Raw genomic sequence first — 27,399 nt, 5'->3', positions numbered from 1 at the left:
TGCAGGCATTCAAAATTCACTCTGTGGGAAGTACCAGGACTGGCAGATTAATTTGAGATTTCATTTTGGATTTCAGGGAGGTTCAAGCAGCAATTAGACTTAACCAAAGACCTGAATTTGAAGACTCAGTTCCTCTCCAAATTTCAATAAATTCTGGTCAGACACAGTTTACATTTAACCCCTGTGTGCCAAGTGAATGAACTGAATCCAATCATCCTGAATTTGGGAAATCTTCAGTCTTATTCAAAGTCCTTTTTCTACAGACTGCCTTTCTCCAAATCACAGGAAAATGTAGGTAAGGAAAAATATGAATGTACTCAAACTAGCCCTGCAGCCCAGCTGCAAACCTATGAAGTTTGAACAGAATCACATGAGAAAGTATTAGGATTGCTTTAGCTGACATGAATGATAAATGACTTGGGTCCGCCCCCTATCCTAAAGTGCCTCAACGTTTCCTTTCACCTGGATTTTGGTTGGGATCGCAAGTCCAGTGTAATGCCATTGTTTATTTCAGTTTAGCTAAGAGTGATTGTAACTGTGTACAGGCCCCACTGTTGCTGTTTCCCTACAGTGGACTGACAGTGCAAAACCAAGAAGGAAGCAGTAAAAAAATTGATCAGTGTATATATACGTGTGATGTGTACATATGTGTGTGTGTATAGACATAAAAGGGAAGCAGGCACTCTGAATTAGTGAGTTTTGATTTTCTCAAATGTTGCAGATCACAGAGATGGTGTCTCCAGCATTACATCAGCCTGATTCTCCCAGACCTATTTAAATGTATACCTCCTGTGAAACACAGCAGTCTAGACCAAAAGATGTATGGGCTGGCACTGAATGGCGTCCTAGGAAAAACAGAATATCTAACACATAACTAATCACAGGAGGCTGTACAAGCACCATAGCGCTACTTAAGTCACCAGACTGCTGTTATCTTCATTTCTGAATGTTGCAAATTACTTTCATCATCCACTTTCCCCTCACTCCAACAGAAACAAGTTGGTTTATTTCCCTGAGCCAAGCTTAAAGAGACAGTTCAGTTCTAAAAACCTTGGTGGGCTGACTGCAGATCACTTTGGCTGGAGATTTTTAAACAGTTTTAAATTCTTCTTGGCCCTTTGTACATCTAGTTCAGCTTTTGGCTAACTTCCAATAAAGAATGAGGAATTCTTCACTTTCTGTCCAAACTGCTGTGAAATTTTGCTGTAGAATGAATTAAAATTGCCGAAACCCATCCAAGAGGTGGTTGAGACAGAGACAGACTCCTGCACAGAAGAGGCGAAAGCTTTCTCCACACTACAATAGCAAAAAACCACCCATAAAACTATTCAAGTCTGATCTGGCTGCTTAAGTACTTGTTGCAGAAAGACCACAAAAGGCAGCTTTCTCTGGCTTCTCAGAGCTGCTCCGTGGAAACGTCATGTGTTTTGCAAGTCTGGAGGCCTGCAGAAGAGAAGCTGGAAAGTGAAGAGAAGCTTCTAGGCAGCTATTTTTACCAGGCCTATTTCTCTTCACCTTGGGTGGTTGAATCTTCACCTCCTGATGGAATGAGAGGGAAGGAAGGAGTAAAACTACAGTGAGGAGAAATGGAAGGTCAGCTTCTCCGTATGGACAATACTGTTTAATCTCAAGCTGTCAGTGTCTCATACTCATGTGCAGGGAGACCAGTACCAGTCATTCTGCAGTGCCTAAGGTAGGGAATTTTCTGCCTATCTCTATTTCCACTTTCAATAGGTGAAATCAGGATCAGGGCTGTAAAGTAGCCTTACAATATTTGGAAGGAAAAGGTGACATGCGTAAGCACATTTTTTTCATTAAAAGATTTGGTTGCATTTACTTATATGAAAATGGGCTTTCAGAAACTGCTGGATCCCATTAAGTCACATGCTGTTTTTAATGTAAAGCATTTCAGTACCATTCTTTGGGAGGAGTGTGCTCTACAGCAGAAACAGCTGCACTGGATACTGTGAGACTTCCTGGAGAAAAAGTGCCTAAGATGTGTCATATAGATATATACACAGACACACACACACACAGAGGAGATGTGACAGTGTATGAGCCAGCTTGTGAACATCTTACCTCCTTTGGTAGCCAGCTACTTCTCTGAATACACATTTTGGTTTCAGAAGAACTCCCTGTGTAGCTTCTTACCAGAGGTGCCTTGGGTAGCTCAACTACCTTCAGGTGAATTTGGAAAAAAAAATCACAAACTCCCAAAGCAATCAGAGTATCTTTGCGGAAACTAGAAAAATTCTGCAAAGAAACAAGCAGATCATATGTACACACATATAGCTGTCTTTGGTGCGCTTCCATCAATATCTTAAGCAGCTCTACATCATATATGGTACCTGCTGCAGATATCTTGTGATGCAGAAGTAAAACTCTATGATTTTCTGTGTCACCATGCCAGCTGGCAGTGTCATGTTTGCAGAGTTCATGTATGAGGGCAATTTTCTTCGGTGGAAGTCCTTTTCTACTGTGAATATGATTTGGTGATGCCAGAAATTCTTCTAGCTGCAGTAAACTACTTCAGGGAAATTTGAGGGGCACCGGCAAAAGACTATGCAAGCACATCTGCCCCAGGCAGTTGCATACGTCCAGCTGGAAGGGGAGTCAAAACCAGACTCCTTAGCATTAAGATCCCTGTGACACATTAGCAAGTTAGTAGAAGTCTATGCATCCACTAAGACTGAATATTAAAGAACCTCTGGCTTTACTGGGGTAACAAGGGATTTTAGCTCACCCATTAATATCAGCCAGTACAGCTTGCTTACCTGTATTACATGCCTTAGGTGTATCTATGCAGTGCCTGCTCTCTTCGCCCCAGTTCATATTGGGATCACATCTACTCCATAGTAAAGGGAAACATTATCTCATGCAATAGAGCAGTGTATTTTGGGCTCACACATTAGACAATATGATTTAAATGTGGAAGATGTATGGAGTCTCCCCTACAGTGCCACTTTTCAGTGAACTTGGCCATACACACACAAGCATGTACTACTAGGAGGAATCAAACTGCGGACTGGACTCTTAAACAGAAACATTGTAGACTGTGGTTACTAGAAGAAAAGGCATAAATCAGCAGAAAACTGTAAGTATAAACACTAATTGGTATATTGCACTCACTTTTTTTTTTGTTTCCATTTTTGTTTTCCCTCAAAAGTAGTAAGGGATTTAACACTACACGAAATGTGCCTGATCCAAATTAAGGAGATGCCCCATCCTAGGACAGGTTCTACTTCTCCTTTGTTCCTCGGCTGTCCCTAGAGAAGGGCATCCCTCTGCAAAAGAGCATAAGACTGTAACTTTGTCACAGTGTGGTAAAAACCATCCACCTCTCCAGAAAAGACCATAAGACTGTATTTTTATCACAGTGTGGTGGAAGACATCCTGTACTGAGGACTGAAGTTGCTTGTATTCTAGTCATGCTGCCTGGCGCACCCAGTGGAGTTGAGGTACAGCGTGGCTCTTGTACTCAAGCACAAGGTTTGTTGACATTTATCTTCCAGGAATCTCCCCATTTCAGCAGCATGTGATGGAGCGTGCCCTTGTGCCGTGCTGGGAATCCAGGGTGGGTGGAAGACACAGTAGTATGTTGTGCGTTCCATAATGTTCATGTGGTGGGCACCATCACGCACCTCCTGGTAAAACTGATTGCTGCCACAGAAAGGATTAACAACTGAAACTTAGGCATTCTTCAATAACCACCATACCATCACATGTGGGAAGAGGAAGGAGTGGTGTTAATCTGACACTACTGACATCAGCCTTTCAGTACCTCTTGCTACTATGGGCTCACAGAGCAGGAAAAGTGTACATACCAAGATGCTGATTGAAAAAAGACAGTACATTACTGGAAGTTTCAGGTAGTATGAAGTAGGCGGCCCAGAGACATCTTCCATTAGAAGCAAAGAACTAGCCACAACATTTACTACACGCGTTGCACCCTGCTCTTTGATTCTTCTGTTTTCTTTCTGACCTTTATTTGCATGCTTTCACTTTGATCATATTGAGGGTTCAATCTCTCTTATCCTGTGGAAATTCTGATACAATTCTTTTTAGAGTAACATAGTTAGCAAGGCACCCTTAGGTATGAGCTCCCGTAGCCACACAGCAACTGGATCAACTGTACACATCAGAAACATGTCTCTGCTGATCCAAGTACTTTGCAAAACAGAACAGGTGCGAGGGAGAGGGGTAGAAGCAAACCTCAAAAGCAGATTAATCATTTCAAAAAACAAGAGCACAGGTTTCGTATAATGTATGCCACTAACAGTTGACGAAGAAAGTGCATTTTCAATGATGCAAAACAACAGATCAAGATCTAATATATTTGTGAATGGCAACAGTAATATCAGCACTTTTTAGGATAGGCTATCCAAAAAATATTTTGACTGTGGTACAGATAGAAAATCCTATGGTATGGCATATACATATAGACCAATGGCAATAAACCACATAAAAATATACATCCACTGGGAATGGAGGAGGGGTGGAAAGGCCAGAGGCAACAAGGGGCTTTGATTCAGTGCATTGAGAGCAAATGCATTCTGCCTTCCAGTTTAAAGAGCATGTACACAACCAAAGACACCATTACAGATTAGTCCAATAGAGAATATCAGCAGTATAATGGCTAGAGTTGCATATTACAGATCTCAAAGCCAAAGAAATTCTTTGCATAGCAGCATTGTGAGAATTGCATAAGTCCTTGCATGCTAGGAAATTTAGGCCTGGTCCAGAAACAACAAAACTCTAAGGGGAATGGCCTGCCTGCTGGGTTGCTGTAGATCTTTGCTAAAATGCCATTGAAGCCACTTTGATACAAAATCCTTATTTACAGAAACAAGTTTTTAAATAGACAACTGCAGAAATAAATTGGAATGCTCTGGAAAATTATATTACAGTGATTGCCAATTCTTCGCTATATGTAACAGCTAACTCCCTTACAGTATGTGTAACACTGAAAGATAATTGTGTTGTTGCTGGAGAACAAGCAAAGTTCATTCCTTCAGCAACATTTTGAAGACACATAAGAAGTCTATCACTAACATTGGAAAGACGAAACATTTAGTGGAAATGTACTCTGAGTTTGAGGAGTGATATCGAGAGGTTTTAAGGGATTTTTTTTTCCTCTACTTCTGCCTCTAGCAGAGGCTCTGAGTCAGGCCACTTTTCTAGCCTTCAGGTGGCCTGCTACACTGCATATGTGAATAAGGTCTAACTGACTCTTCATGAGTTTCTACCCTGCCACACTCCTCCCTAACAGGGTCTCAGGGAAAGACTATGGCTCAATTTCCCAGTGTGAGGGAGAATGACGCTTTCTGTCAACTAAGTACCAGCCAGCTGATTCTTAGTGACATCCCCATTTCAATGGGCAGCTGACTCTGTGTGTGCAGGGAGTTTTGCATTTATTTCAGTACTAAAGCCCATAAACATGCAATAAAAAGAGTCTTAGACTCGTTCAGAGCACAAGTAAGAACCTATATGGGCATTATGACTTTAGACAGCATATGGAGGAATAATATTGAAAACCTATTTTAAAAACAGGCTTACAAAACTCACCACTTCCATAGGTGACACTAGGATTAATAGAAACGTCGAGTTATACTTAGATCATTTGTAGTTCTTGCATGAGTGTGTGTGTCTTGCTTCAGAGCTTCCAAGGTAACTATATTTCCATGTCACAGATAACATGGGGGAACCTGAAGGTCCAACAGAGCACTTCCCCCTATAGCAAATAAGTGTAATAAAGCCATTACTGTGGTTCAGTAATCACAGTTTTGGGAACTAAAAAATTCACCACAGTGCACTGGCCCTGTTATGGGTGCAGTTGAAGAGAATATTTAAACAGTGTCAGTGGCAATTTTCTAAAATTGGTATGTCCAGCTAGCCACCTGCAGGCCAAAATCACTGGTTTTGATACTTTTGGGCATCAGAACCAACGTGTGTAATTGGACACAGAAAATCTTGACAAAATGGACTTGTCCTTGACCTATTAGTTTATTTCAAAAACCTTCTGTTCATTAAACTTACATACATCAGGGAATGTGGTAGATATTTGATCCTTTCTCTGTTATTCAACAATGTGATATATGTCAAAGGCGATCAAAGAAACTGAAGGGAACTAAAGAAACACCTTCACTGACTAATCAGGGGAAAGGCTTTCATAGTTACATACTTCAAACAAAAGCACACCACCATTTTTCAGAACAAAACTGCTGAACTTTACTATGAAGGTTATTTAAAGAAGTTTTATTGCAGTCAGCACTGACTGAAATTAAGAACCTTTTTTTTTTTACAATTCTCTCATATTATTCTTTCCTCAGCCTTAGGCATTTAAAGCTGCTCAGCTACTTAGGCATTTAAAAGGTCAATTTGCAAGGCATTTTGGTTTGCTAATTTCCACAGTTAGCTAGAATCTTAAGCCATGTTCCAAATTCACTGTGAATCATCTCTAATTTTTCTAGTTCTAAGGAAGTTAATGGAGTGCAATCTCTAAATTAGGGCAAATAAGCAAATTTATAATACTCTTGATTTTCACTCAAGCACACAGATTTTTGCCTCTGTCCAAACTGTATAAATTTTCTTCAAGATTTTCTGTCCTTGTATCTTTTCCAGTAATAACTTTGCAATGATGTCTGAGTAAATTTTGATGAATTGTTGATCTGTTTGAAGCCTTCATATATTGTGGGATTTTCCTACCACTCACATCTAGAAAGGACCTGAAGTGTAAACTGGGCAAATTACTCTGAGCATGGTTTTGCCGTGCAGGCAGCCACAGTGGCATGATAAAGTGGTATTTATGGCTCTAATGCCTGCTCGCTCCAACACCGGCATGCCTGAACAGTTACTGGTACTACCATACAGGCTGTATTGCTCAGAACACATGGCCTCCTGTCTTCTCTCTCTGCAAAACCGAAGTTGTGCAGAGGAAAGAAGAATAAGGCCTAAAAGGAAGGAAAAAGGCGTGTATTCTCAACGTGACCGGAGTAGGACAAGAGATCACTACCAAATTAAGCACAATTAATATTCCCTATATTGCCACATATACAATTCACTAGGACAAAAGCCTACACTCTCTCTGAAATCCTTTTTACATTCACATAAGAAGATGTGCACATTAATAGATCCTGGGACGATATTTGAAATTCCTTTGAACACACTATGTTTCTCCAGAAGAAGAAAAGTTGCAAGACAAGATCAGGCTGATGTTGAAGAAGTGCCTTTTTACTCCTTTTAACCTAGACATGCTGTTTAAAGGTAACATGTATCATCATTACCACACTATGCATCCAGCAACAGCCCAGAGAAGGGTGCAAAAATTCCAGGATGAAGGACACTGTCTTTCTGAAAGTTCAGCAAGAGTCTGGGTAGCATCCATATTTCTTTCACGCTGTGGGAAGGAACAAGCCAGGCTCTGTGCATGTCGTTCAGATAGCCCATAATACCGAGTCAAGTGATGGCAAAAACATACTTCCAACGCCATGTGTCTAGGATTTCGGGCACCATTGTGATCATACCTCAATGCAATGTTTCCGTACTAGATGCAGCTTGTTGCCAGAGTGCAAGTAAACTTCGTAACTGACTGCCACGAGTCAGTCTGGGAGCAGTAAATTAGCAAGTGGCTCAGGCACTCTAGTCTAGGAGAAGAGTAAAAAAGGAGTGTGGCTGCAGCACTGGGAACAACGGTCCTTGTTCTCCTGCCTCGAGTGAAAGTAAACAAGTCCATTGTTATCTGACTTTGCCAAACCTCAAAGTATAATGCTAGAAGGAAAAATAAGTTTTACAGAATTGAGCATATACAACCCTTTTCTTCCCTTCATAAATTGTATGTTACACTAGTTGAAACTACCAAAGTGTTTACAGTATGCTATATATATAATGGCACATTTAAGCTTTTTAAAGGGACCGGAACATTTCAGGAATGTCTCTGGTGCTGAAAAAGGCTAGTGTATTACAAATCATATAATATTTTAATTCAGAAAAAATATGTTTGGGTATTTTGACCTAGCATCATATGGGTTAGGAAACCGAACGAGGATGCTGTGAAGCATGACTGATGAATCAGTCGAGCTAGTCTGCTTCAGATACATATTGTGCAAGGCATTATCGCTGCAATCAGTCACAAAAATGCATATTTAGTTTTTGTACATTAAATACTACACCTGTGAACCTATGTAAAAGATATACAAAATATAAATGTCATCAGGACTGTATATTTCAAACTTTTTAAAATAAACACAAAGTGTATATATATATGTAGGCATATAGGTTGTAATTTCAATGTCAACACTAGCACAGTTTGTCTCTTCTAAATACAGACCTGTATACTTCCTAGTCCAACACATGCACTACGAACACATGATCATGCATACAGCTTTACGTTCTGCTGTTTGCAGAAGAGTCAGAATATACAGCACTATACATTGTTTCAAAACAAAATTGATTGGCAAATTAAGGAAGATGCCATCCAAAAGAAATTCCTTGTGAGCTATTACCAAAAAAACAGAGAAAACCAGGGGTCTAGTTATTTCATCTCAATAAAAACACTGAAGACCATGGTGATGATGACCTAAGATTCAAAACGCTTTGTCCGGCATGTGGTGGGGGTCGCTTTTGGACAAGATACAACAGTGTAGAACTGGTTGCTATAACACATACCGAACACGGCTATAATGAGGCGTAGAGCTTTCACAACACCATTCAACCCAGCTCTAGGTTCAGACTACCGAGGTCTCTGACCGAAAAGAGACAGAGCAGTTGTATGCCGTTCTTCTCACAGCTGGCGGTGCTGACGGTGATCTGGATGCCCATCTGGAAGGTAAGCGTCGATTTGCTGGCCGAGCAGGCCGGGAGAAACCCTTCCCACTTGAACATTTAGCTGGCACAGATATCTAGAAGACAAAGGCAATTCCTTGCTTTAACAAGTTATGGCTTTTGTGGAATGCAGCAGGAATGTAGGAAGACATTTGGGGTGACCTCAGAACAGGTGGCCTGAAGCTATTAAAAGATGCACAGTAACGCGCAGAATGCAAAAGAACAGCTATTTCTGTGTATAGGGATTCTCATATCGGTTGTGGTTTAAAATATATGGAGACAAGTGTCAGACATAAGGAAAGATATAAAATGTTAATGCAAGCCAAAACTCACATTCACTTGCCATTTCTTTTAATTTTTGGAAGTTTTTTTTGTTGATGAACGCTGTATACTGTTTGAAATGTAGAACTGGAGTACGGTCTACATACTTTTCAGGTATTTTTGATAGATCCTATTTCAGCAGTCACATCTTGCTAAGAACTCTTTCCATTAGTGCAACGTGAAGCTGTTTACACTTGGTAACTAATTCAGAATGGTTATGTATTAATGCAGTGTCATGTCTACATGCAGAGCCTTATATACCCAGGAAAACTGACAGATTTTGATCGTAGCTACAGTGATGTAAGTTGGAAATAATGAAAATAAAACAAGTGCTTCATGCCACATGTAGTTCTTTACATCTTTGTGACATGAATGCTGCTGGACCTAAAATGGTACTCCCTAATCAGGCACTATTCTACACTTAGTTTGTAGAGATAGAAATGACAACATAAAGTACGAGCCTATAGAGAAAAAAAATTCAGTTGGCTTAGTAAAGTTATTCTAGGCTTACATCAACGTAAACTCAGTCATTATCTAGTAATTCTTTCTTCCCTACATATTCATTGATGAAAATTTGTTTTCCTATCAGAAGTTCATCAGATGAAAAAGAAATCAGAAGCTTCATGTTTTTTTCTTTCTGTGCTGTAGTAAAGATGTGTCTGCTAAGCAAGATGTTGCATCACTGCAAGGCTGTCAGAAAGACATGCAGAAGAAAATCTGCATGATTGGATTCTCAGCTGTTTAAATCCACATAGCTCCACTGAAGTCTGTGAATTTGTGGCAGTTTAAAGCATACCACCTGACAGTCTGAACCCATTTAAGTTTCTCAGCTCCAAACACATTTGCATTCTCTTTTCTAAGATGCTATGGGGCATATCTCTTTGTGTTTGTTGGCCAAGGAATTCTTCAGGAAAAATAATTTTTTTTCTTTATGGCCTTTTACAGAACTGCAACTTATAGTGTATTTTCAAAACCATCTGTTTCTCTTTTCATTAAGAAAGAATGTTGGGAAAGGCCATATTTCTGAACTTCTGCAAATAAAATTCAGCCAAATCTAAATTAATTAGTCATGCCATACTCTTCTGTTTCTGTGAGCCTATGCTTGAATATATAGGAGAAGCCTGGAACTGAGACATGAGTAAGAGGAGGTCACTTTATTACTGGAAACTTTATGGAGCTACAATACCCCTTTTCATAGACAGTTCTAAGGAAATCCTGAACCAAGCAGCACCCTGGATGCTGAAGAATTCTATCTAAGCCTGCTAGGATTTTGACATGGCCAAGGGTGCTTAAACCTTTTGAGAAGGCTTATGAAATAACTCCTCAGCTAAAGGAAGAAGGGAGGGAGTTAAAACCTGATTGCAGTTCTCACAAGTTCAACCCCTGCATAACTGCACTGCAGTTAAAATCTAGCTTTACACAGCAGCAGCAGAGATCAGAATCTGGCACGTCTTCACTGGTCATTCTTACTTACACACTTCTGCCCTCCCACGCCTCTATTAACTTCAGCGGAAATACTGCTGATTAATCCAGATCCTGGCCTAAAGTATCTATTTTTACATAATTACTTACAATCTCACATTAGCCTGCCTCATTTTAGATTCTGAAGCTTGGTATGAAACTGAATTACTCTATTCTCGCCATTCTTAAGAACCTTACCTCTGGTAACTTCTGTCTCTCTTTTCCTTGCTTGAGTTGCTGCCCAATATGCCTGGCTGAATTCCTCGGAAATTCTTGCTTTCCTTGCTCAATCTGGAGCATTTCTAAATACTGACTAAATGTCTCACAACCCCCATTGGTGAATTCAGAGTTTGCCCGTGTCCGCTTATCTTTGCAGCATTTTGCATTACATGGAGAAGTCACTGTTGATTTTTCATAGTTTTTCAAAAGCTTTTCAACAACACCATAGTTCGACCTTGAGTCAGCTGAACGCGGGCGACCGGATAAATTACTTGGTCTCCAGTCATGCTCGTGAAGCATGTGCCTATAACCACTAGTATTTGGAAGTCCATTTATTGGCTTTTGTTGACCTGCCATTTTGACAGCTTTGCTGGGGTTGCTATTTTCTTGCTCTTTTGCTGCAGAGAATTTGGGATTTGAAACACAAGATGTATTTACAGTTTCTGTCCTGCTCATAGCAGAGTCACACAGTGGGCCGCAGGGTTCGTGATCTTCTGATGCTGTTCGAGGCACCTGGTTTTCTTGCAAAGCATTGTTACGTTTATCTGTGTGAAATACAGTCCGGTTAAATTCATCAATCTTTGCTGCTAAAGTTTCATTTCTTTGGGTCTTTCCCAAAGCATATCTAGAGTCTTCCAAAAGATCGCTGTGCAGGGTAGCAGGGGCATAAAAGTCATTACTGTAATAAGGGCTGCTGTGAGACTTGGGATTTTGTTTCTGGTGCATCATGTTGCTTTGGGCCATATTTCCATCTGAACAACTCTTTTGGGCTGACAGTGGGGAAGGTTCACTTTTATTGTCTTTTCCAAGTTTGCCCACATCATATGCCCACGTGTTGTGGCAGAAACTTGGTACATTGCACTCATTTTTGGATACAGGTATTGCAGCAGTTACCATCACAGGACCTTTCACAGCCTGCCCTTCATTTGCACAGGCTGCTGTAGTTTCATTCTGGTTTATAGGTAAAGGATTCATCAGTTTCCTTCCACTCCTACAGTCCTGAGCCTTGTAATTGCTTTTGATGCCTAGATCTCTTATTGGTGCTTCAGAAAGCTGTACAACTGCAGAAAGTGAGTTTGTTAGGTGCCGAGAAGTGCTACGTGGAGGAACTGGTGGAGCTTCTTTCTTTTGCCAAGGTCTGAAGTCTGCTTCTCTGTCACCAGTAAGACCACCATAAGCCATGTCCTTCAAAGCCTTGGTGGAGCTCATCAGATTCTTCCTGTTATTATGTTCCTCTGTTTCAAAAGCAACTGAAGCCTGTGATTCATTGCTGGACACATTGTTCATCTCAGGCAGAATAACTGGTTTTTGAGTTTCCTCAAATTCCCCCAAGAAAGGAAGTGACTTCATTCTGGAAATAAAAAGGGAGATGTTTCAGGGATGAGCAACAGGGGTATTCCCCCAGGGGACCTCAGCACAGATTCATTCTCTTCATGAGCAGGTGTTTTAACACTGGCTGCTTAAAAAGATTTGGGAGCAGTTTTGCTGAAGCTGATACACCCAGGATATTTGAAACATACAAGAAGAATGCAAAGAAAGCTTAACAAAGGGAATCTTGTATTCCTTTCTCTTGCCACTTGTCCTGGTTTTGGCTGGGATAGAGTTAATTTTCTTCATAGCAGCTGGTACAGTGCTGTGTTTTGGATTTAGTATGAGAATAATGTTGATAACACACTGATGTTTTAGTTGTTGCTAAGCAGCGCTTACACTAGTCAGGCACTTTTTCGGCTCCCCATGCTCTGCCAGGTGCACAACAAGCTGGGAGGGGGCACAGCTGGGACAGCTGACCCAAACTGACCAAAGGGATATCCCACACCATATGACGTCATGCTCAGTATATAAAGCTGGGGGGAGTTGGCCAGGGCTGGACCACTGCTCAGGAACAGGCTGGGCATTGGTCAGCGAGTGGTGAGCAATTGCATTGTGCATCACTTAATTTTGTATATTCTTTTATCATTATAATAATTATTATTATTTTCCCTTCCCTTTCTGTCCCATTAAACTACCCTTATCTCAACCCATGTATTTTACTTTTTTTTCCCCCAATTCTCTTCCCCATCGCACTGGGGTAGGGGGTGAGCAAACAGTTGTGTGGTGTTTAGCTGCCTGCTGGGTTAAACCACAAGACCACTAAAATTCTTTTCCTAAGTTTTTGTAGATGATTGCTTGTTTTCTTTCCTACCCCACAGTAAGGACAGTGGGATCTTGTGAGTTGTAATGACTCCAGTGAGAGTCTACCTGACTATGAACTGAATAAAGAAAGCTTTAGGACACAGTGCATCCCTTGTGTAGGTTTCCTAACATTACACATGACAGTACAAATGTATCTTTTGAGATCTTCTCCGCCAGGATTTAGAAAATATGCATCAGCTCTAAATCTATTTGCTTTAAAGATACAAACACTAATGCAGCTACAATAATAAATTAGTGACAGACAGTCAACCAATTGCATGGGGGAGTGTAAGAAGTCCCTCTGCTCTTTGGGAGCGTCTGAGAAGAGCTTGCCATGATGCAGACTTCCATGGGGTCTCAAGTTGAGACATAGCCTTTCTCAACCTCTTTCAAGGTGTGCACCCTGTCACACCATGGATTCAGCCTTACCTGCTGAGAATTTCTGCACAACTCGAGAGGAAGACTGGTGTTTAGCTTGCTAAAGGAGACCATGAACATTGAATTTTTAACAGATGGCAGAATGTCCATTTTCCATATTTTTCAGGGTCTGGCTTACCATCTTTCCATTAGTACAAATGTATGGTTGTTCTTCCTTCTCTTGCCTTCTTTGCACTCTTGGATTGCCAGTCCCTGACACATGCCCCACACTTAAGGCTAGATCTGGGCTTAATCTAAGAAACCTCCCAGCCTAACAAACCCATGCAGTGTTGTATAGAACTGCACAGAAATGGGACCAGGGCAGACAGAAATATCTGTTCACTTTCTCAATCCTCTATACAGTCATTAGAAACAAGTACAATTTCATCTTGTACAAATACTAATTTCATTTTGTAGATCATATAGCTAAACTCCATTTTGCTAGGAAAACGTGCCTTTGTATCATATTTCAGTATATTTCATCTGAATGTTTTATGCTGAGCACTGAAACACTAGGAAGATAGGAACTCCGCAACTCCTAGTAAATTCAAAAGCAACCCCCCCTTCAAAGTGAACAGGAGCAGAGTCTTATTAGTCATTTTCTTCCTCTAATATAAAAAGTCCAAATATGTTTTTACCTTCGGTGGTTGGACTTCTTTCGAATTTCCTCTTGATAGCTGCATAATTCTTCACTGACTCTGGCAAGTTCTTTAAGAGCCTTTATAAATATAAAAACAGCCCTTTAATATAAGCCTTTAAAATGGTATCTCCAGAATTATTTTGAAACTCACAGCAGAGGAAAGTAGCACAAGGAAAGATACAAAAGTGCCCCCAGATTATGAATGGAGGCAAAAAGCATGCTGTTAATACATATAAACAGTGAGAAGACACTCATCAATAGCAAAGTGAGAAGCAAATAGAGACAGTGACTTGCTGGAAAGCTAAAATCAGGGAGATCAATTCTTTAGGTTAACCTGGCAGGCCAAAGCCCTCAGTATTTTCCTCACCCTTGTAACTGAAACATGTTCATACTTCACTTACTACATTGAGATCACCAATATAATTCTTGGCATTTTTCTTGGAAGTTTTGATGCTGAGGCTGTCTTCAGGTTCCTCACAGTTCTCAAAGGCCAGATTGTCCATTAACAGAGTATTGTTTCTGCTCTTGGCTCTGGTTTCTTTACATTTGTGTCCTGTTTTACTGAGCAAACTCCCTTTTTCATTTGCCACATTGTGTTGATAGTTCAGCTCCACTGTGTCACTCTCTTCCGAAGCAGGGGAATGCATGGACAGCTGCAGCATCTTGCTCTGAATGGCCTTATTATCATGGACACTCATATTGCTCTCCCTTCTAAGTTTCACCTCCTGGTAAAGCTGACAAAACAATAGAACCTTCTATTAAATCATGGTACTGTGATGAACTTTATGGTAAAATAACATATTAATCTTCTGTTTTGAATGACGCTCCATTCAGTAGCACCAAGTAGATTTTATACATGTGTTAGTAGGAAAGTGTTGAATCACAGAGTGTGATAGTTCACAGACCATTATTGTCACAGGATGAGGAAATGACTGTTACCATTCACAAACTTTTTGCCATGGTTTTAGTGTATGGCTCCCACTCATAGGATGGGATTGGAAGAGGTCTCATGAGGTTTATGGCCCTGCCTTGAGCCAGAAGCTGTATGGTTACCTTCCAAGTAATATCAGCGCACTACGTGGTAGACACAGCCCTGATCTGATGGATGGGAAATGTGAAGGAATGAGAAGGAGGGAGAGGGCTCTGGCTATGTTACAGCCTGTTAAAGTATATTAGTTTAAGAAGGGGAAGTGAATTCTTATCACATACAGCGCCATCTGCACTAGAGCAGACTCTTCTGGTTCTCAGGCAAATGGAATTCTTTCCTATGACTGGAGTGATAAATCAGTACTGCAGAATGGATACCAATAACCTTGGGGTATCATCTGCAGTTTTGGCTGGTCTTGCAGTACCCAGTGATTTGCTTTATTCTCTTCCCCTCAGCCCCGTTCCATTCTTTATCTCTTTTTCTGTCTCTGTCATGCTTTCCTAATCCACATGCTAATAAAAAACATGGAAAAACCATGGTCTTCGCTGCCATTGTCAGGACTACTAATAGCCAGAATGCCTTTTCACAACACATTACCGTCATTACAAAACAGCCCATATATGTAACAAACTGAAATTCAACTACACACAGAGATCACATTACTAACTTCTGAAGCACTCTCGCTTTGGTGGTGAAATTAGGTAAGACTGCACAGAAATGTCCTAACATACAAGACAAAATGTGGCAAAGACTATAATATCACCAAAGTCTGCAAGGACTGCAGGTAAAATATCAAAGAGCTGACATTATGGAGTTATGCTGCAGGCTGGTTTAACAGGCAGTGTATGGCTGCAATTCATTTGGCTCTGATCATTTTCTTTCTCATACTTTCATGTGAGAAATCTCTGCCATACATTCCTGTGTTGCTCAGCCACAGGACAGTGTTGGCAGAGAGCAAGCAAAACTACTCCGTGTGTATATTAGAAAGAAAAATGTGGAAAGCTCAGTGGTGAAAAAAACTTCCTTCTATATGTTGCCAAGGCAGATTCAATTTCTGCATTAGAATGCCAGGGGGTTCTGCTGCAGGGACAATTTGGGGATAAAAAAAAAATAAATAATTACCGTAACTATTTCTGGAAGGAGTTGCATTAGAAATGGCGAGGAGTGAGTGTTTGTACGTGCAAACACAAGTGGTGTCAGGACTTTCATGCTATTTATTGTAGCTGTTTTCTCTACTAAAAGCCATCCATAAATGGAGCAGGTTCTAGTCAGAACGATTCTGCATCATGCAGCGTTTCATGTATGACGTTCTTTATAATATTACCATTAACCCCAGCAGACCTGTGCCATCTAATTCCTTTTTGCCAGAGATTTTGCCAGATACCTAGATACTTTTTTTACTAAATATGAATTTTCCTAAATCCCATGCAGTTCTTCAGCATGTACTTACATAAACCATGTATAAATATGAGCAGGGCAGCTCATGCCCAGCAGAACTGGCAGCAGTATATGCAGCCAACAATATAATAGCAAACTACACAAAGTGTCATTTAACCTCCTGCTTTGTGTTCATGACTATTAAATGCGCAATTGCAAATACTGCTTAACCCCAGGCTTTGCATCCTACCATCAGCTATTAGAAACTTCCATTGACAGATAAGAAATAGGATATAACTCAGAAAAAAAATTTGAAGTAGCTCCTAGTTGCTTCATCCCAAGTGAAAATGTTAGTATTCAGAGTTTTGTTTAAAAGTACCTCTTCTATTTTCTTCTGCATGACCTTCCATTGACATTCCCATTCTTTCCTTTCATTGTCAAATCTCTCCAGTAATTCCATCTTCTCTTTATTCCAGTTCCTCTCAGTATTCTCCAGTTGTTTACGCAGGTCCATGGTTACAGTCTGTGTAACAGCAAGAAGATAGCTCTGCTTTTTTCCTTTCTTCCCTGAATGTTTCCTGGAAGTTTATCAGAATAAGTTTTACTTGTGTTTTATTCTAGCTTTCAGGGGAAAAAACAACCAAGCAAAAACCCAAATAACTGACTGAAATGTACTTGCAGGAGACAGCATCACACGATTGCATGATATATATCTGGAGTGTGACTGGAATATGGACAAACTAAGCGTTATAGGACACAAACCCAAGGGCAGAGGGGCCCAATGTGGAGAGGGGAGGAGGGACATGCATCCAGCATCACAGAATTCAGGAACGTCTGCCACAGCAGCCTCTGTACCATGGCCACTTCACATCTTTGCCATTACTCTTCACTATAAACCTGTTTTCAAAGAAATTCGAGTCTGCGTAGTATTGAATGGCACTTCAGGAACTTGGGATCCTGCAACGTCTGCCCTTGAGGGTGAAAGCTATTTTTACGTTTGTTCAAAAGACAACTGCAAGTGTAAAGGTATCATGTTTGCTCGTGCACTTCTTTCACACATGCATGTAGCATGACGAAGACTGTAACATTCTTTTGGCAATTGAAGACCATAAACTTGATGCACACTAAAAATTCTCAGGGCTATACGAATGCTTTAGCATACGTGAAGGAAAACAGGACAGGAAAGCTAGTAACAGGTAACATACACATACAGTAGAAAGCATTATTGTACTGTATGAAGGACTATAGATCATTATAAAAAGTTAATGTGTTTTGATTTACAAATCTAAATCTATAAATGTTCGTTCCAGGACCAGCTGAGGAAAAACTAGCAACTTTTCTCCAATAGCACTAATTCAAATCTAGTTCAAAACCATGCTCAGAATATTTAACTAATTTGTGCTTGAGTTCCTCCCTCCCTTCAGAAGTCTTTACTGTCTTAGTATCTGTGAATAAAAAATTATTAATTGAACCCCTAAATATGTATATTTTAAGAGAAATATTTTGGATCTGCTCATCTTGAGTTTGGAGTAAAACAGTTGCAGATTTTACGGGCCTGGTATTCCTCTTGCTTCCTTAGGCTTTACAGTAGAAACTCCACTACATCAGCACAATTACCTTGCCAGCAAGGCTGAAATGTCACTCATTCATCCAGTTACAATGGCTCCTGTAGTATAATGGCTGGTGTACCCACACCAATACTTGAATTTGTTAACTTTGGCTCTTGAAGCCAGCTGTTGTCTTACTTAGGTGGACATGGAAGCTAGTTCTACTCAGAAAATGCCTCTGCATTGCTTTGGTCTTCTGCCAGAAACCAAGTGTATGGGCAGGCAAATGAATTACCAGAGAGTTAACTAGGGGTAAGCCCAGTTTACCTTCCTGGTACCCTGACTGATGGTCAGTGTTTGTCAACTGACAGGAACTGCCCATTTTATTGCCCACATTTTCTTTAATATAGTGAAAATTCAGTCTTGAGCTTCACGCAAATTTCTTCTCCATCCTGTATTTTATTGGATAAGTCTTGTTGATTCAGCTGTAGTTACCATGTAATCACTGCTTACCAGTGTCTGCATTATTTCAGCTGACTGGGAAGCTGGTGTCAAACTTGGAGTCAGCTTCTTTCATGAACAAGTAAGCAGAAGAGCTCAGCTGAAGCCCAAGAGATTACTCAGGTCTTTGAGTCATAGGAAGTCCTGCTACAGGATCTCTCAACTGACAGCCATCATGGGCTCAATCCTAACTCAGGGGCTGCAAAACTGTTTACCCCAAGCAATTTTGGATGGAGGTCTTAGAGAACGAGCTGACTAGTCTTCAGATATCTCTGTCAGCCCATTTCACAACGGTGTAATCATGTCGCCATGTAATGTGGTATTGGAGCTTACTCTTTCAAACTCTGACTCACAACTGCCTTGGAGCTGTGAAATGGCAATCTGTCCCTCAACTGTCTACAAAAAGATTTCAGACCCTTCCTCCACCTGCCTTAAAACATAAAGGACAGCTTCACAAAAACTTCCTTGAAACTAAGAGCTGCTGAAAGACAGCACAGCATTCTTACCACGAAAGAAGCCAAGCGCTGGTTTGCTCATGGTTTCTTAGGGAAGGCAGCCAGGCTAAAGAGAGCGCACCTCTCCAGGCCAGCGTTTCAGCTTTGTGCCAGACTTCAGTACGTGTTAACCAAAAACACGTTACCAAAAATCCCACTGCGTTTAAGACCTGTTGCAATCTAAACATCTATTGCTAATGAACTTTAAAACCATTTCAATAATTTCTCACTTTGCTGATTCAAAGTTGCAATTTTTAATACAGTCATTTGCTGGTTGGTTTTGTTGTTTGGTTTTTTTTTGGCGACATTTATGCCTTTATAACCTTTCACGACATCTCTGAGAAATAAAAGTCAACTCTGTGCTCCACTAGAATCCTTCAAATACATGTCAGAAAGAAAGAGAAATATGTATAAAAACTGTAAAGTCATGAACAAGACAGGCAGGCATAATCTGTCTGCAGCTTGCACAAATGGTGATTTTGCTAGTGCACTGTTAGCAATAATGACCGTGCTTCAATCAGCAGCATATTAGTAGAAAGTCAATACTATATAGTATAATTTTTTTTACACATATAAGAATAGATAAATAATATGTACTCCTTTCAAGCATGTATATAGCATTGAAAAGGCCCCTGGTGGTTTCTTAGTGCTGGGAACTACTACTGCCATGTTTGCATTCATCTTAAGAATTTCCAAGTTGTTTCATATGGGACTCTGATGATAAAAAGAGATTGGAGCCCATCAAAATTAAATCAAGTCTTGGAAGAGGTTAGTTACAGAAGTTACAGATAGTCACTTGTAGCTCTAAGACCCACAAAAAGCTTGTATTGCTTCTTATGCTTCTCCAATTTCCTCTTGACATAAATTCTGAGAAGAAAACTCATGTTTATTGATGTTAGCAGCTGAATGACTATACAGTTTTGCTGCTATTGTACAGCGGATGAATTCCACTGTATTAAGAGAGTTTTAGCTCCTAATTCTATGACTCTTTCCCCCTTTTTTTTCTTGGTGTTTGGTGGGGGGGGGGGTTGTATTTTTTTTTGCTTGTTTTTTTTTTCCCTACTAGCAATAAAATCCAATCTGCAGTCCTGGTAGCATACCCTCTGACAGCATAGTGCACTGAAACATCCCCATGGGTATTTCACATGGCTTAAGCAACCCAAAGGGAGGTAAAATGCCACATTATAATTTGCTGTGTGGATCAGAACAGTATCTGTGCTCTTGCAGTATTGGCACTTTCTGCATGTCCTAGACAAGGTCAGAATCTCATTACAGCAATCAAATTCAAGCAAATAATCAATTTTGTCTACATCAGCTGCATTTTCCCTGAACCTTTCCTTTAGCCCTCCCTCCTCAAGCAAAAAATGTTTTAACCAACTATTGGATGTTAATGTTATTATTCCCCTGTGTCTTACCCATGCCCTTTCTAGTCACATATTAAAAATGCAAAATAGTTTGTAACCAACCTCCATCAACTTCTGAAAATAGTCTGCAGTGACATCAGCTGAGATGTTATTTTTCAGCTGAGATTAATTAGATTGGATGTGCACAATCATTCAGATAAATGAATCTTCCCGTGATTTTACAGAAAAAACAGCGATTAAATTATATTTCCAGCAGTGGTGTATTTCAGATGACTAAGGAAATTACAAATTTATGTATTTGTTCAATTATAAAAGTGTGCCATGTATCGCAATGCTATGCAGTTTATACATAAAAAGAAACTACAACTGAGTGAGTGAAAGAGGAGAGAAGGGAAGAAAAAAGAAGTGAGAAAGAAAGGAAAGAAAGGAAAGAAAGGAAAGAAAGGAAAGAAAGGAAAGAAAGGAAAGAAAGGAAAGAAAGGAAAGAAAGGAAGAAAGGAAGAAAGAAAGAAAGAAAGAAAGAAAGAAAGAAAGGAAGAAAGGAAGAAAGGAAGAAAGGAAGAAAGAAAGAAAGAAAGAAAGAAAGAAAGAAAGAAAGAAAGAAAGAAAGAAAGAAAGAAAGAAAGAAAGAAAGAAAGAAAGAAAGAAAGAAAGAAAGAAAGAAAGAAAGAAAGAAAGAAAGAAAGAAAGAAAGAAAGAAAGAAAGAAAGAAAGAAAGAAAGAAAGAAAGAAAGAAAGAAAGAAAGAAAGAAAGAAAGCTCAAGTGCTCACAATGCTACCTGTCATTCCTGTTCTGTTGATATATCTGTGCCTGCTCTGAAGAAACTGAGGGAACTAATGACGTCTTTCTCTAAGAATAAAGACTATATATAACATACATGAACACCACGTGTATGTTATACGTACATATAAATATACATCTAAACATATGTATGTTTTTATATACATATATACATTAATAACATTACATATAAATAACATTAGTGAGATGTTTAAATAACTGTTTGCCACATTAGCAATTTGCTTTCTTTTTTAATCTTAACTGTTCAAAAACACTGATTTAAAATACACTGTCACCATACCTTTCATGGAATAAGAAATCCTTTAGAAGTTTTTCAGTCCGTTTCTAAACAGCAGTGAAAGCAATGAAATGCATAGCTAGCTGGGATCCAGTTCTGCGAATCTTGATCTTTAAAAGAAATAAGAAAGCTAAGCGAGACACAACCTTTCAACTGGGGCAGCATTTGCAACTCTCTTTGAATAACTTCGCAACTTTTGCAAACTGAAAAACAGTTCCGTTCAGCATCATCCCGGCAGCTGGCTTCCACGTGACGTCAGTGCACGGAGGATGGTTTTAAAGCCATCTCTTCCAACCCCCAGCTCTGTAACTTTATATCTCCTCATATTTTGTGTAAACAACTCCAAGTCCAGGACATTTTTAGGTTTTATAGTGCAGTCCAGTCTTTAAAGCTTGCCAAAGCAGCCAGTGTTAGTATTAAAGCTATGACAATAGGCAATTTTAGTTTCTTTTATTAGCGTCCATATTGTAAAGAAAGATTCTTTGCTGCCTTCCAGACCCAATTTTCAGGGTTATATTTTTTAGTATGTTCATTTTGAGCTTTGCAGCTTGATCCTCATAAGCTGCTTTGTAAAGGGAGTTTGTTTAATGCAGCAGTTTTCTTGGTTAACAGCTATCTTACAGAGCTAAAAGCAAATCACTCCTCCCTAAAATATTTTCTGTATTCTAAATATGCTACCCCTTATGAAGTGCAGAATTATTGGGCACTGTTTAATCCTACTGTCTTGCACTCTGGGAATGGTGATAATGGTTTCTTTGGGATATACCCAAATATTCCTGCTACTTTATAAGGTTTCTGGATCAGATTCACCAGTCTGTTAAGATACTTTGTGTCTCAGCAAAGCAAAGTGCATGAAATTGGATGAAAATCTCCGTTGTGCAGTGAGACTCATCCCTGGCATAAGGCTAGCAAGGAAGGTCCAAAAACACCTCGGCCTGGATCTAAAGTACTGGGAGTGCCCATAGCAAGCGTCGGCATGGGGTGAGGGAAGGGAGCGTATGCGACAAAAATGATCCAGCAAGTTAAAGTCCATGGGAGACCCTGAAGCCAGCGTAGCAAAATTTAGCTGCTCCCCCTGCTGAGCTGCACACGAGGAGATCAGCTCGTTCCTTGTACCTCTGCCCACCACAGTAACTCTGCTGTTGCACTATGTGTTAAATTGCTTTCATTTGGCACACTGAGATCCCCGGGCAGAAGCTTCACCCATATACCAGTGCCCCACTGGGTACTTGTGCTTGGAAGCGTCTGTGGACAATGACTGAGACCACCCAGTCAGAAAATTCACATTTCTGGGAACATTTGTCCCCACGTGTACCGGGAAAAGGGCCACAAAGTACTTGGCTCATGCAGCATAAAACTCTGGACAAATTCTGCTATGAGATGGGTGTCTTCGAATGCACTAAGCAGGAGTGACGTATATTTCTGTGGGCAGAGCAGCTGATGACAAGAGGATCAGTGAGATAAAGGACACAATATGAGGATTCACACCCCCTTTGCTTAGTCAGCACTCTTCTCTTTAGAACAATAATTTTATCTGTGATAAAATCCATGCACAGCATAAAAATTTTAGCTCTGGGTGTATTTTATAGTAAATACCAAAGCTGGTTTCAGAGAAAACACATTTTTTCTCCTTATATGGTCTAGCTGTAAGTCTCTGAATACATTACTGGGGTGCTAATTCTGCTCCTGTGTAACATGAATAATGGGACTTGGGCTGCCTGTGAAAATTTAAAAGATTATAAAAAATTGAACAAAGATGCCCAAGTACATGACTGAATGCTCCTGAAGAAAATCCCCAGCCTCTAAACTCTGAGGATTTTAAAACTCCCTGTTTATAAAGCAACAGTGTGACTTTTCTTTTGGGAGGTTACGTCCCAACATGCCAGCTGACATGGCTGGGAGTGAAGCCCAAGTGCCTGGGAGCAGAACTGAGCCCACAGCTGGAGGCTGGGTGCCACAGCACTGCTTCCTCCCTGAAGCCAGCACAGCTGCGCCACCGCTGATGAAGACAGACTCTGAAGACGGTTTTTACTCTTATCCATCAGCACAGGCTGTGTCTTTAATATTGCTAACTCAATGCCCCTTGTCTTGTTACATTAACTTTTTGAAGCCAAACACAGCAAAATTAAAGAAAACAATGGACTAAATCCCAGGGTTGAGTTTTCACACAGGCAAAATCCTACATTTCTGTCAGTGTGAGGAATTAGGAATGTGTAAGACTGAGGGGCTCATGAGGAGAAGAGAGCTGGACCCCACCCATAGGTTAAAAGGCCATGTTAAACTCAGTCTAATATGGGAAGGGCAGAAAAAAGTTGGGACAAAGAAAACATGAAGCAAGCTCTAAAAACCTAGGCTCATTGCTCCAGACACCAAGTGTAGCAGTTGTGACTTTTGCTTTTGAGGAAAAAAAGTTTTCCAACAGAGACCGTCCCTTCCCCAACAGCAGCAGACAAAGCAGCAAATGTGGCTTTCCAGCCTCTGGCACAGGCAAAATAAGCAGGAAGGTTATTGTAGGTTTATTACATCTGACATGCTGCTTCCACAGGCAGAGTGTACTTTGTCCATACCTGGTATCAGCTCTGCTTGTGTTTAAAGTCAGCACCTCAGCAACGAAGGCGCAAGGGCATTTTAAAGAAGCCCTCTGCTAAATTTCTCTTCATCATGCAAGACTGAAGACAAAGCAGCATTAGTTTCAGCATGGGCTATAATCTGATTATATACTCACAGTAGTGTGTATTCTGGTTAATAGTCTGCGCTCAAGATTGTTTTAGAGCATCTTTGGTTCTGCTGTACTAGCTTGGTTATGGCACACCTATTTTCCTGTGTCCACGTAAATTTGGCAACAAGAAGGAAGAACAGCACTGCTGCCAAACACAACATCAGATTCCTGAATGATTTACACCTTGATAATCCTGTCAAATACATCTCAGGAGTGGATATATAAATCAAGGAATGGGCAGAAGGGAATACAAATTCTGTCTCCACTTACTATTGTGCACTTCTGCAATAATATATAACTTAATGGAGAAATGGAGCCAACAAAGTGTTATGTCATGTCACTTCTCCAAGGTTACATTGGAAATCAGTGGCAGATACTTTAGATGTTTACTTTAAATAGAGCCACCGTAATTTTCCCCATAGGCAACTGCATGTGTAATGGCAAAAGTTGGGTTTGAATATCACTTCCCCTGGCATTAAATCAGAGACAGAAATGTAAGCCAATGGGAATTACGTCCCTGATACTGATGCCTTTAGAAGTCTCCTACTCACCTATCAAATTCTGGGGTGATTAAGGGGAAGGGCATCTAATATCCTAAAGCTCTGCTTGTTTTTGTAAACAACCCCCAAAGTTCATCTGCAGTTCATCTCTTTTTATAACACATGTTTAGACAGCCATGTTTTTGGCAATTTTTTATTTTCCAACTGCCAGGCATATTTCTGCACTATAGCACCTGCTCTCTTCTAGTTTTGATTCTGAAGTACTGGTGACATGTGTCAGCAGACACTTACTCTGTCTCTAACTGGAGCTTCAGGCACGGATATTTTTGGTTGAAAGAAATATCTCTGATCCTGGAGAAGATGATCGTTCTAGTATCACGGTAATTTTTCAGTAACAGTAAAGAAAACACTTGTAGAGGTATTTTGTCAGGGCATTCAGAGCTGACTCTAAATAGGAAACAAATTTACCTGAATTTATCTGGTTGCAATAAAGGAAAAATGCATCTATTTTCTAAATGACAAAAATTCATTGGAGTTAATGCCTATTTACACAGTTGTAAAAATGTCAGAATTAAATCTATAGATGCAAGATCTCTGAAAGAACATGGAATGAATTCCTGGGAACACAGGAATCAGAAATTCAATCTTTCAGAGAAATGTAAAATTAAGGCAATCTCAGGGTTAAAATTCAATGACATTTTTGCCAAAATATTAATATTTTGCCAGAATATTCCAAAATGGGAACTGTGAATATGCTATTGGTTTAAGTGGGATTTGAACTGATAGGCAACCTGGCATATCCAGCTTGTTGCCACATAAAAGCAAAATCTTATATTCTTATTATCGCTCTTCAGAATTAGATGCTATGCGGCACACAGAATCTAGTGAATCAGCAGTGCTCTCTCTGGCTCTGCCCTGCCTGAGTCCCATGTGCTCCTGCTAGAAGATGTGGACATGTTCAGCTGCATTTACTTATTCACCTGTGAAGTGGACTTTGCCCACCAGGCCAGTAACTGAGTGGGGAGAATCTGCTTCCTTTCTTGATAAGTATAATTATTGCATTTCTTTGTGAGACCAGGTTATTTCCATTTGGCAAGAGGCAGAACACACATTTCTTTGGCTAGATGTTATCTTCTGGCTATGGAGAGATGTCCATACTGATTTTATTAGGTTTCTCAGCAGCTTTTAAAGTAGTGAAAAATGGAGGGCTGTGAACTTTTCTGCAGTATCTGGTGAGAAACAGATAAGCAGCTCCAATCATTCCCTTCAAGCTGAATGCAGAAGCAGATGAAACACACATCTCATTTCTCACTGAGGTTTCTCTGTACTGAGGTTTGCAGGGTCCTCACCGTTCTCTTTGCTCGTCAGATTCAAAGACTGTGGGGAGCTTCTAAAATTATTTTGCATGCTCCAGTACGCTTTAATTTCAGATTGTAGCCTGTGCAATAGCTCCCTTAATGTCCCAAAAGGTCTCAGCTTTGATTTGCTTTGTTGATGCCTGATGGAATTAGCATGAGGAAAGCTCCAGCTATATGCACGAAAACACTGTGAGAAATCATTGGGGTTATAATTGCCAGTCTTGTGCAGAGGTTATCTCCATCTTTTCTCAAGAGGTTCATCCTCACCTTTTCTGATTTCTAGAAAGAAGCAAATCTTTCCCAATTACTTCCAAGATGTATTCAATGTATGAATTCAGTGTATCAAACTTTCCTACTAATTTACAGTAGTACTGTTACTGATACACTCAGTGTAAATCAAACCCTCTCTACTCGTCTTTATTACATACAAGGCTGAGAAATATATAAACTTCAGATCAGCTTTAAGCATGATTTTTTCTCTTTTATGGGATTGAGCCAGAAACATTTCACAAAACTCAAATGATCTGTCCTTCCCTCAAGGGACACTAAAACAGAAAGAAACTCAAAAAGTCAGTCTTGGCTAAGATTTGATATGACAAGTTTAAGCCTCAAATTATTATAATTTAACATCCAAATTGCAAATCCATGGGGGGAAAAAAAAGAATTTCTCAAGCAGTTGCCTTTTCCCAGTGATTTGAGAACTATCTGTACAGTCAGAGAAATTCACTGTGAAGGGATGATATGCTTGACATATGTTGCCATAATAGTTTCTAATATGCGGAACTTGACTTTTAGGCAACTGAGCATGAATTAGAGCATCTTAGAAACTCCTCAAAATTACTTGGGGCCTGACTTTCTCTTTAAACAGAATGCCAGGCAAGGCTATCTATTAATCTTACATATATTGATTATAATTTCCTTTAGACATATCTTGCTAACTACAAAATAAATAAGGATGACAACATCCCCTGGTAGGAATAAGTACTTGGATTAAATCAACGTTAAGTGATTTAACTGATCAAGGTTACTACACTTGCTGCAGAGTATGCAGAGGTAAAGTTAGACAAACAGAGAAAAACACAAGCTTTGTATAATACTGAATATTGTGAGTATACTAATTTCTTTTCATTCTCATAAAATAAATTTTATTGCCCAACCTTTGCTACCCTCTGAGCAGTTTCCCTCAAAACAGTGTCTCTCTAATATTTCAGACAGCAGAACACAACCCAGCCACAGAGATTAGATGTTCTCACTGGAGAATGGGTTAAGTGAACAGTACTACAGTGCATGATAAATCAAAGGGAATCCTTATTGCAGGCTAGAAAAACAGCTGCTTTATTTATTACTAGATTTTTTTATCATGGTACCTACACAAAAAAAGAATTCATTAAATCACTTACTCGTAAATGATCACCTTTGGAGAATTCACATCTGTGGGTCTCAGTCATTGAGTGAGAAAAAACATAGGTTGAATAAAACAGA

The 27,399-nt window shown here is 39.9% G+C and overlaps 1 protein-coding gene across 4 annotated transcripts in view; it reads right to left on the bottom strand.

Annotated features, from left to right (window-relative positions):
- Positions 1–5,112: 5,112 nt before the first annotated feature.
- LOC104052150 (microtubule cross-linking factor 3) overlaps positions 5,113–27,399 on the bottom strand; it is a 54,246-nt gene continuing 31,959 nt past the window's right edge. For 2 of the 4 annotated variants that reach the window (XM_064447330.1, XM_064447328.1), the window contains exon 7: positions 21,349–21,450. Coding sequence is in view for 2 of the 4 variants with exons in the window: in XM_009513327.2 (XP_009511622.2) it covers positions 8,724–8,897; positions 10,801–12,172; positions 14,049–14,128; positions 14,452–14,784; positions 16,735–16,869 (2,094 nt within the window). In the remaining 2 variants the exon portion in view is untranslated. Of the gene's footprint in view, positions 8,898–10,800; positions 12,173–14,048; positions 14,129–14,451; positions 14,785–16,734; positions 16,934–21,343; positions 21,451–27,399 lie in introns of those variants that run through there. The other 2 variants (XM_009513327.2, XM_064447326.1) reach the window with 2 other exon arrangements.

Source organism: Phalacrocorax carbo, chromosome 3 (assembly GCF_963921805.1).
Source record: "Phalacrocorax carbo chromosome 3, bPhaCar2.1, whole genome shotgun sequence".
In the NCBI taxonomy this organism is placed as follows: domain Eukaryota; kingdom Metazoa; phylum Chordata; class Aves; order Suliformes; family Phalacrocoracidae; genus Phalacrocorax; species Phalacrocorax carbo.
The sequence above is the reverse complement of the archived record's forward strand: the minus strand, read 5'-3'. Positions and strand labels throughout refer to the sequence as shown.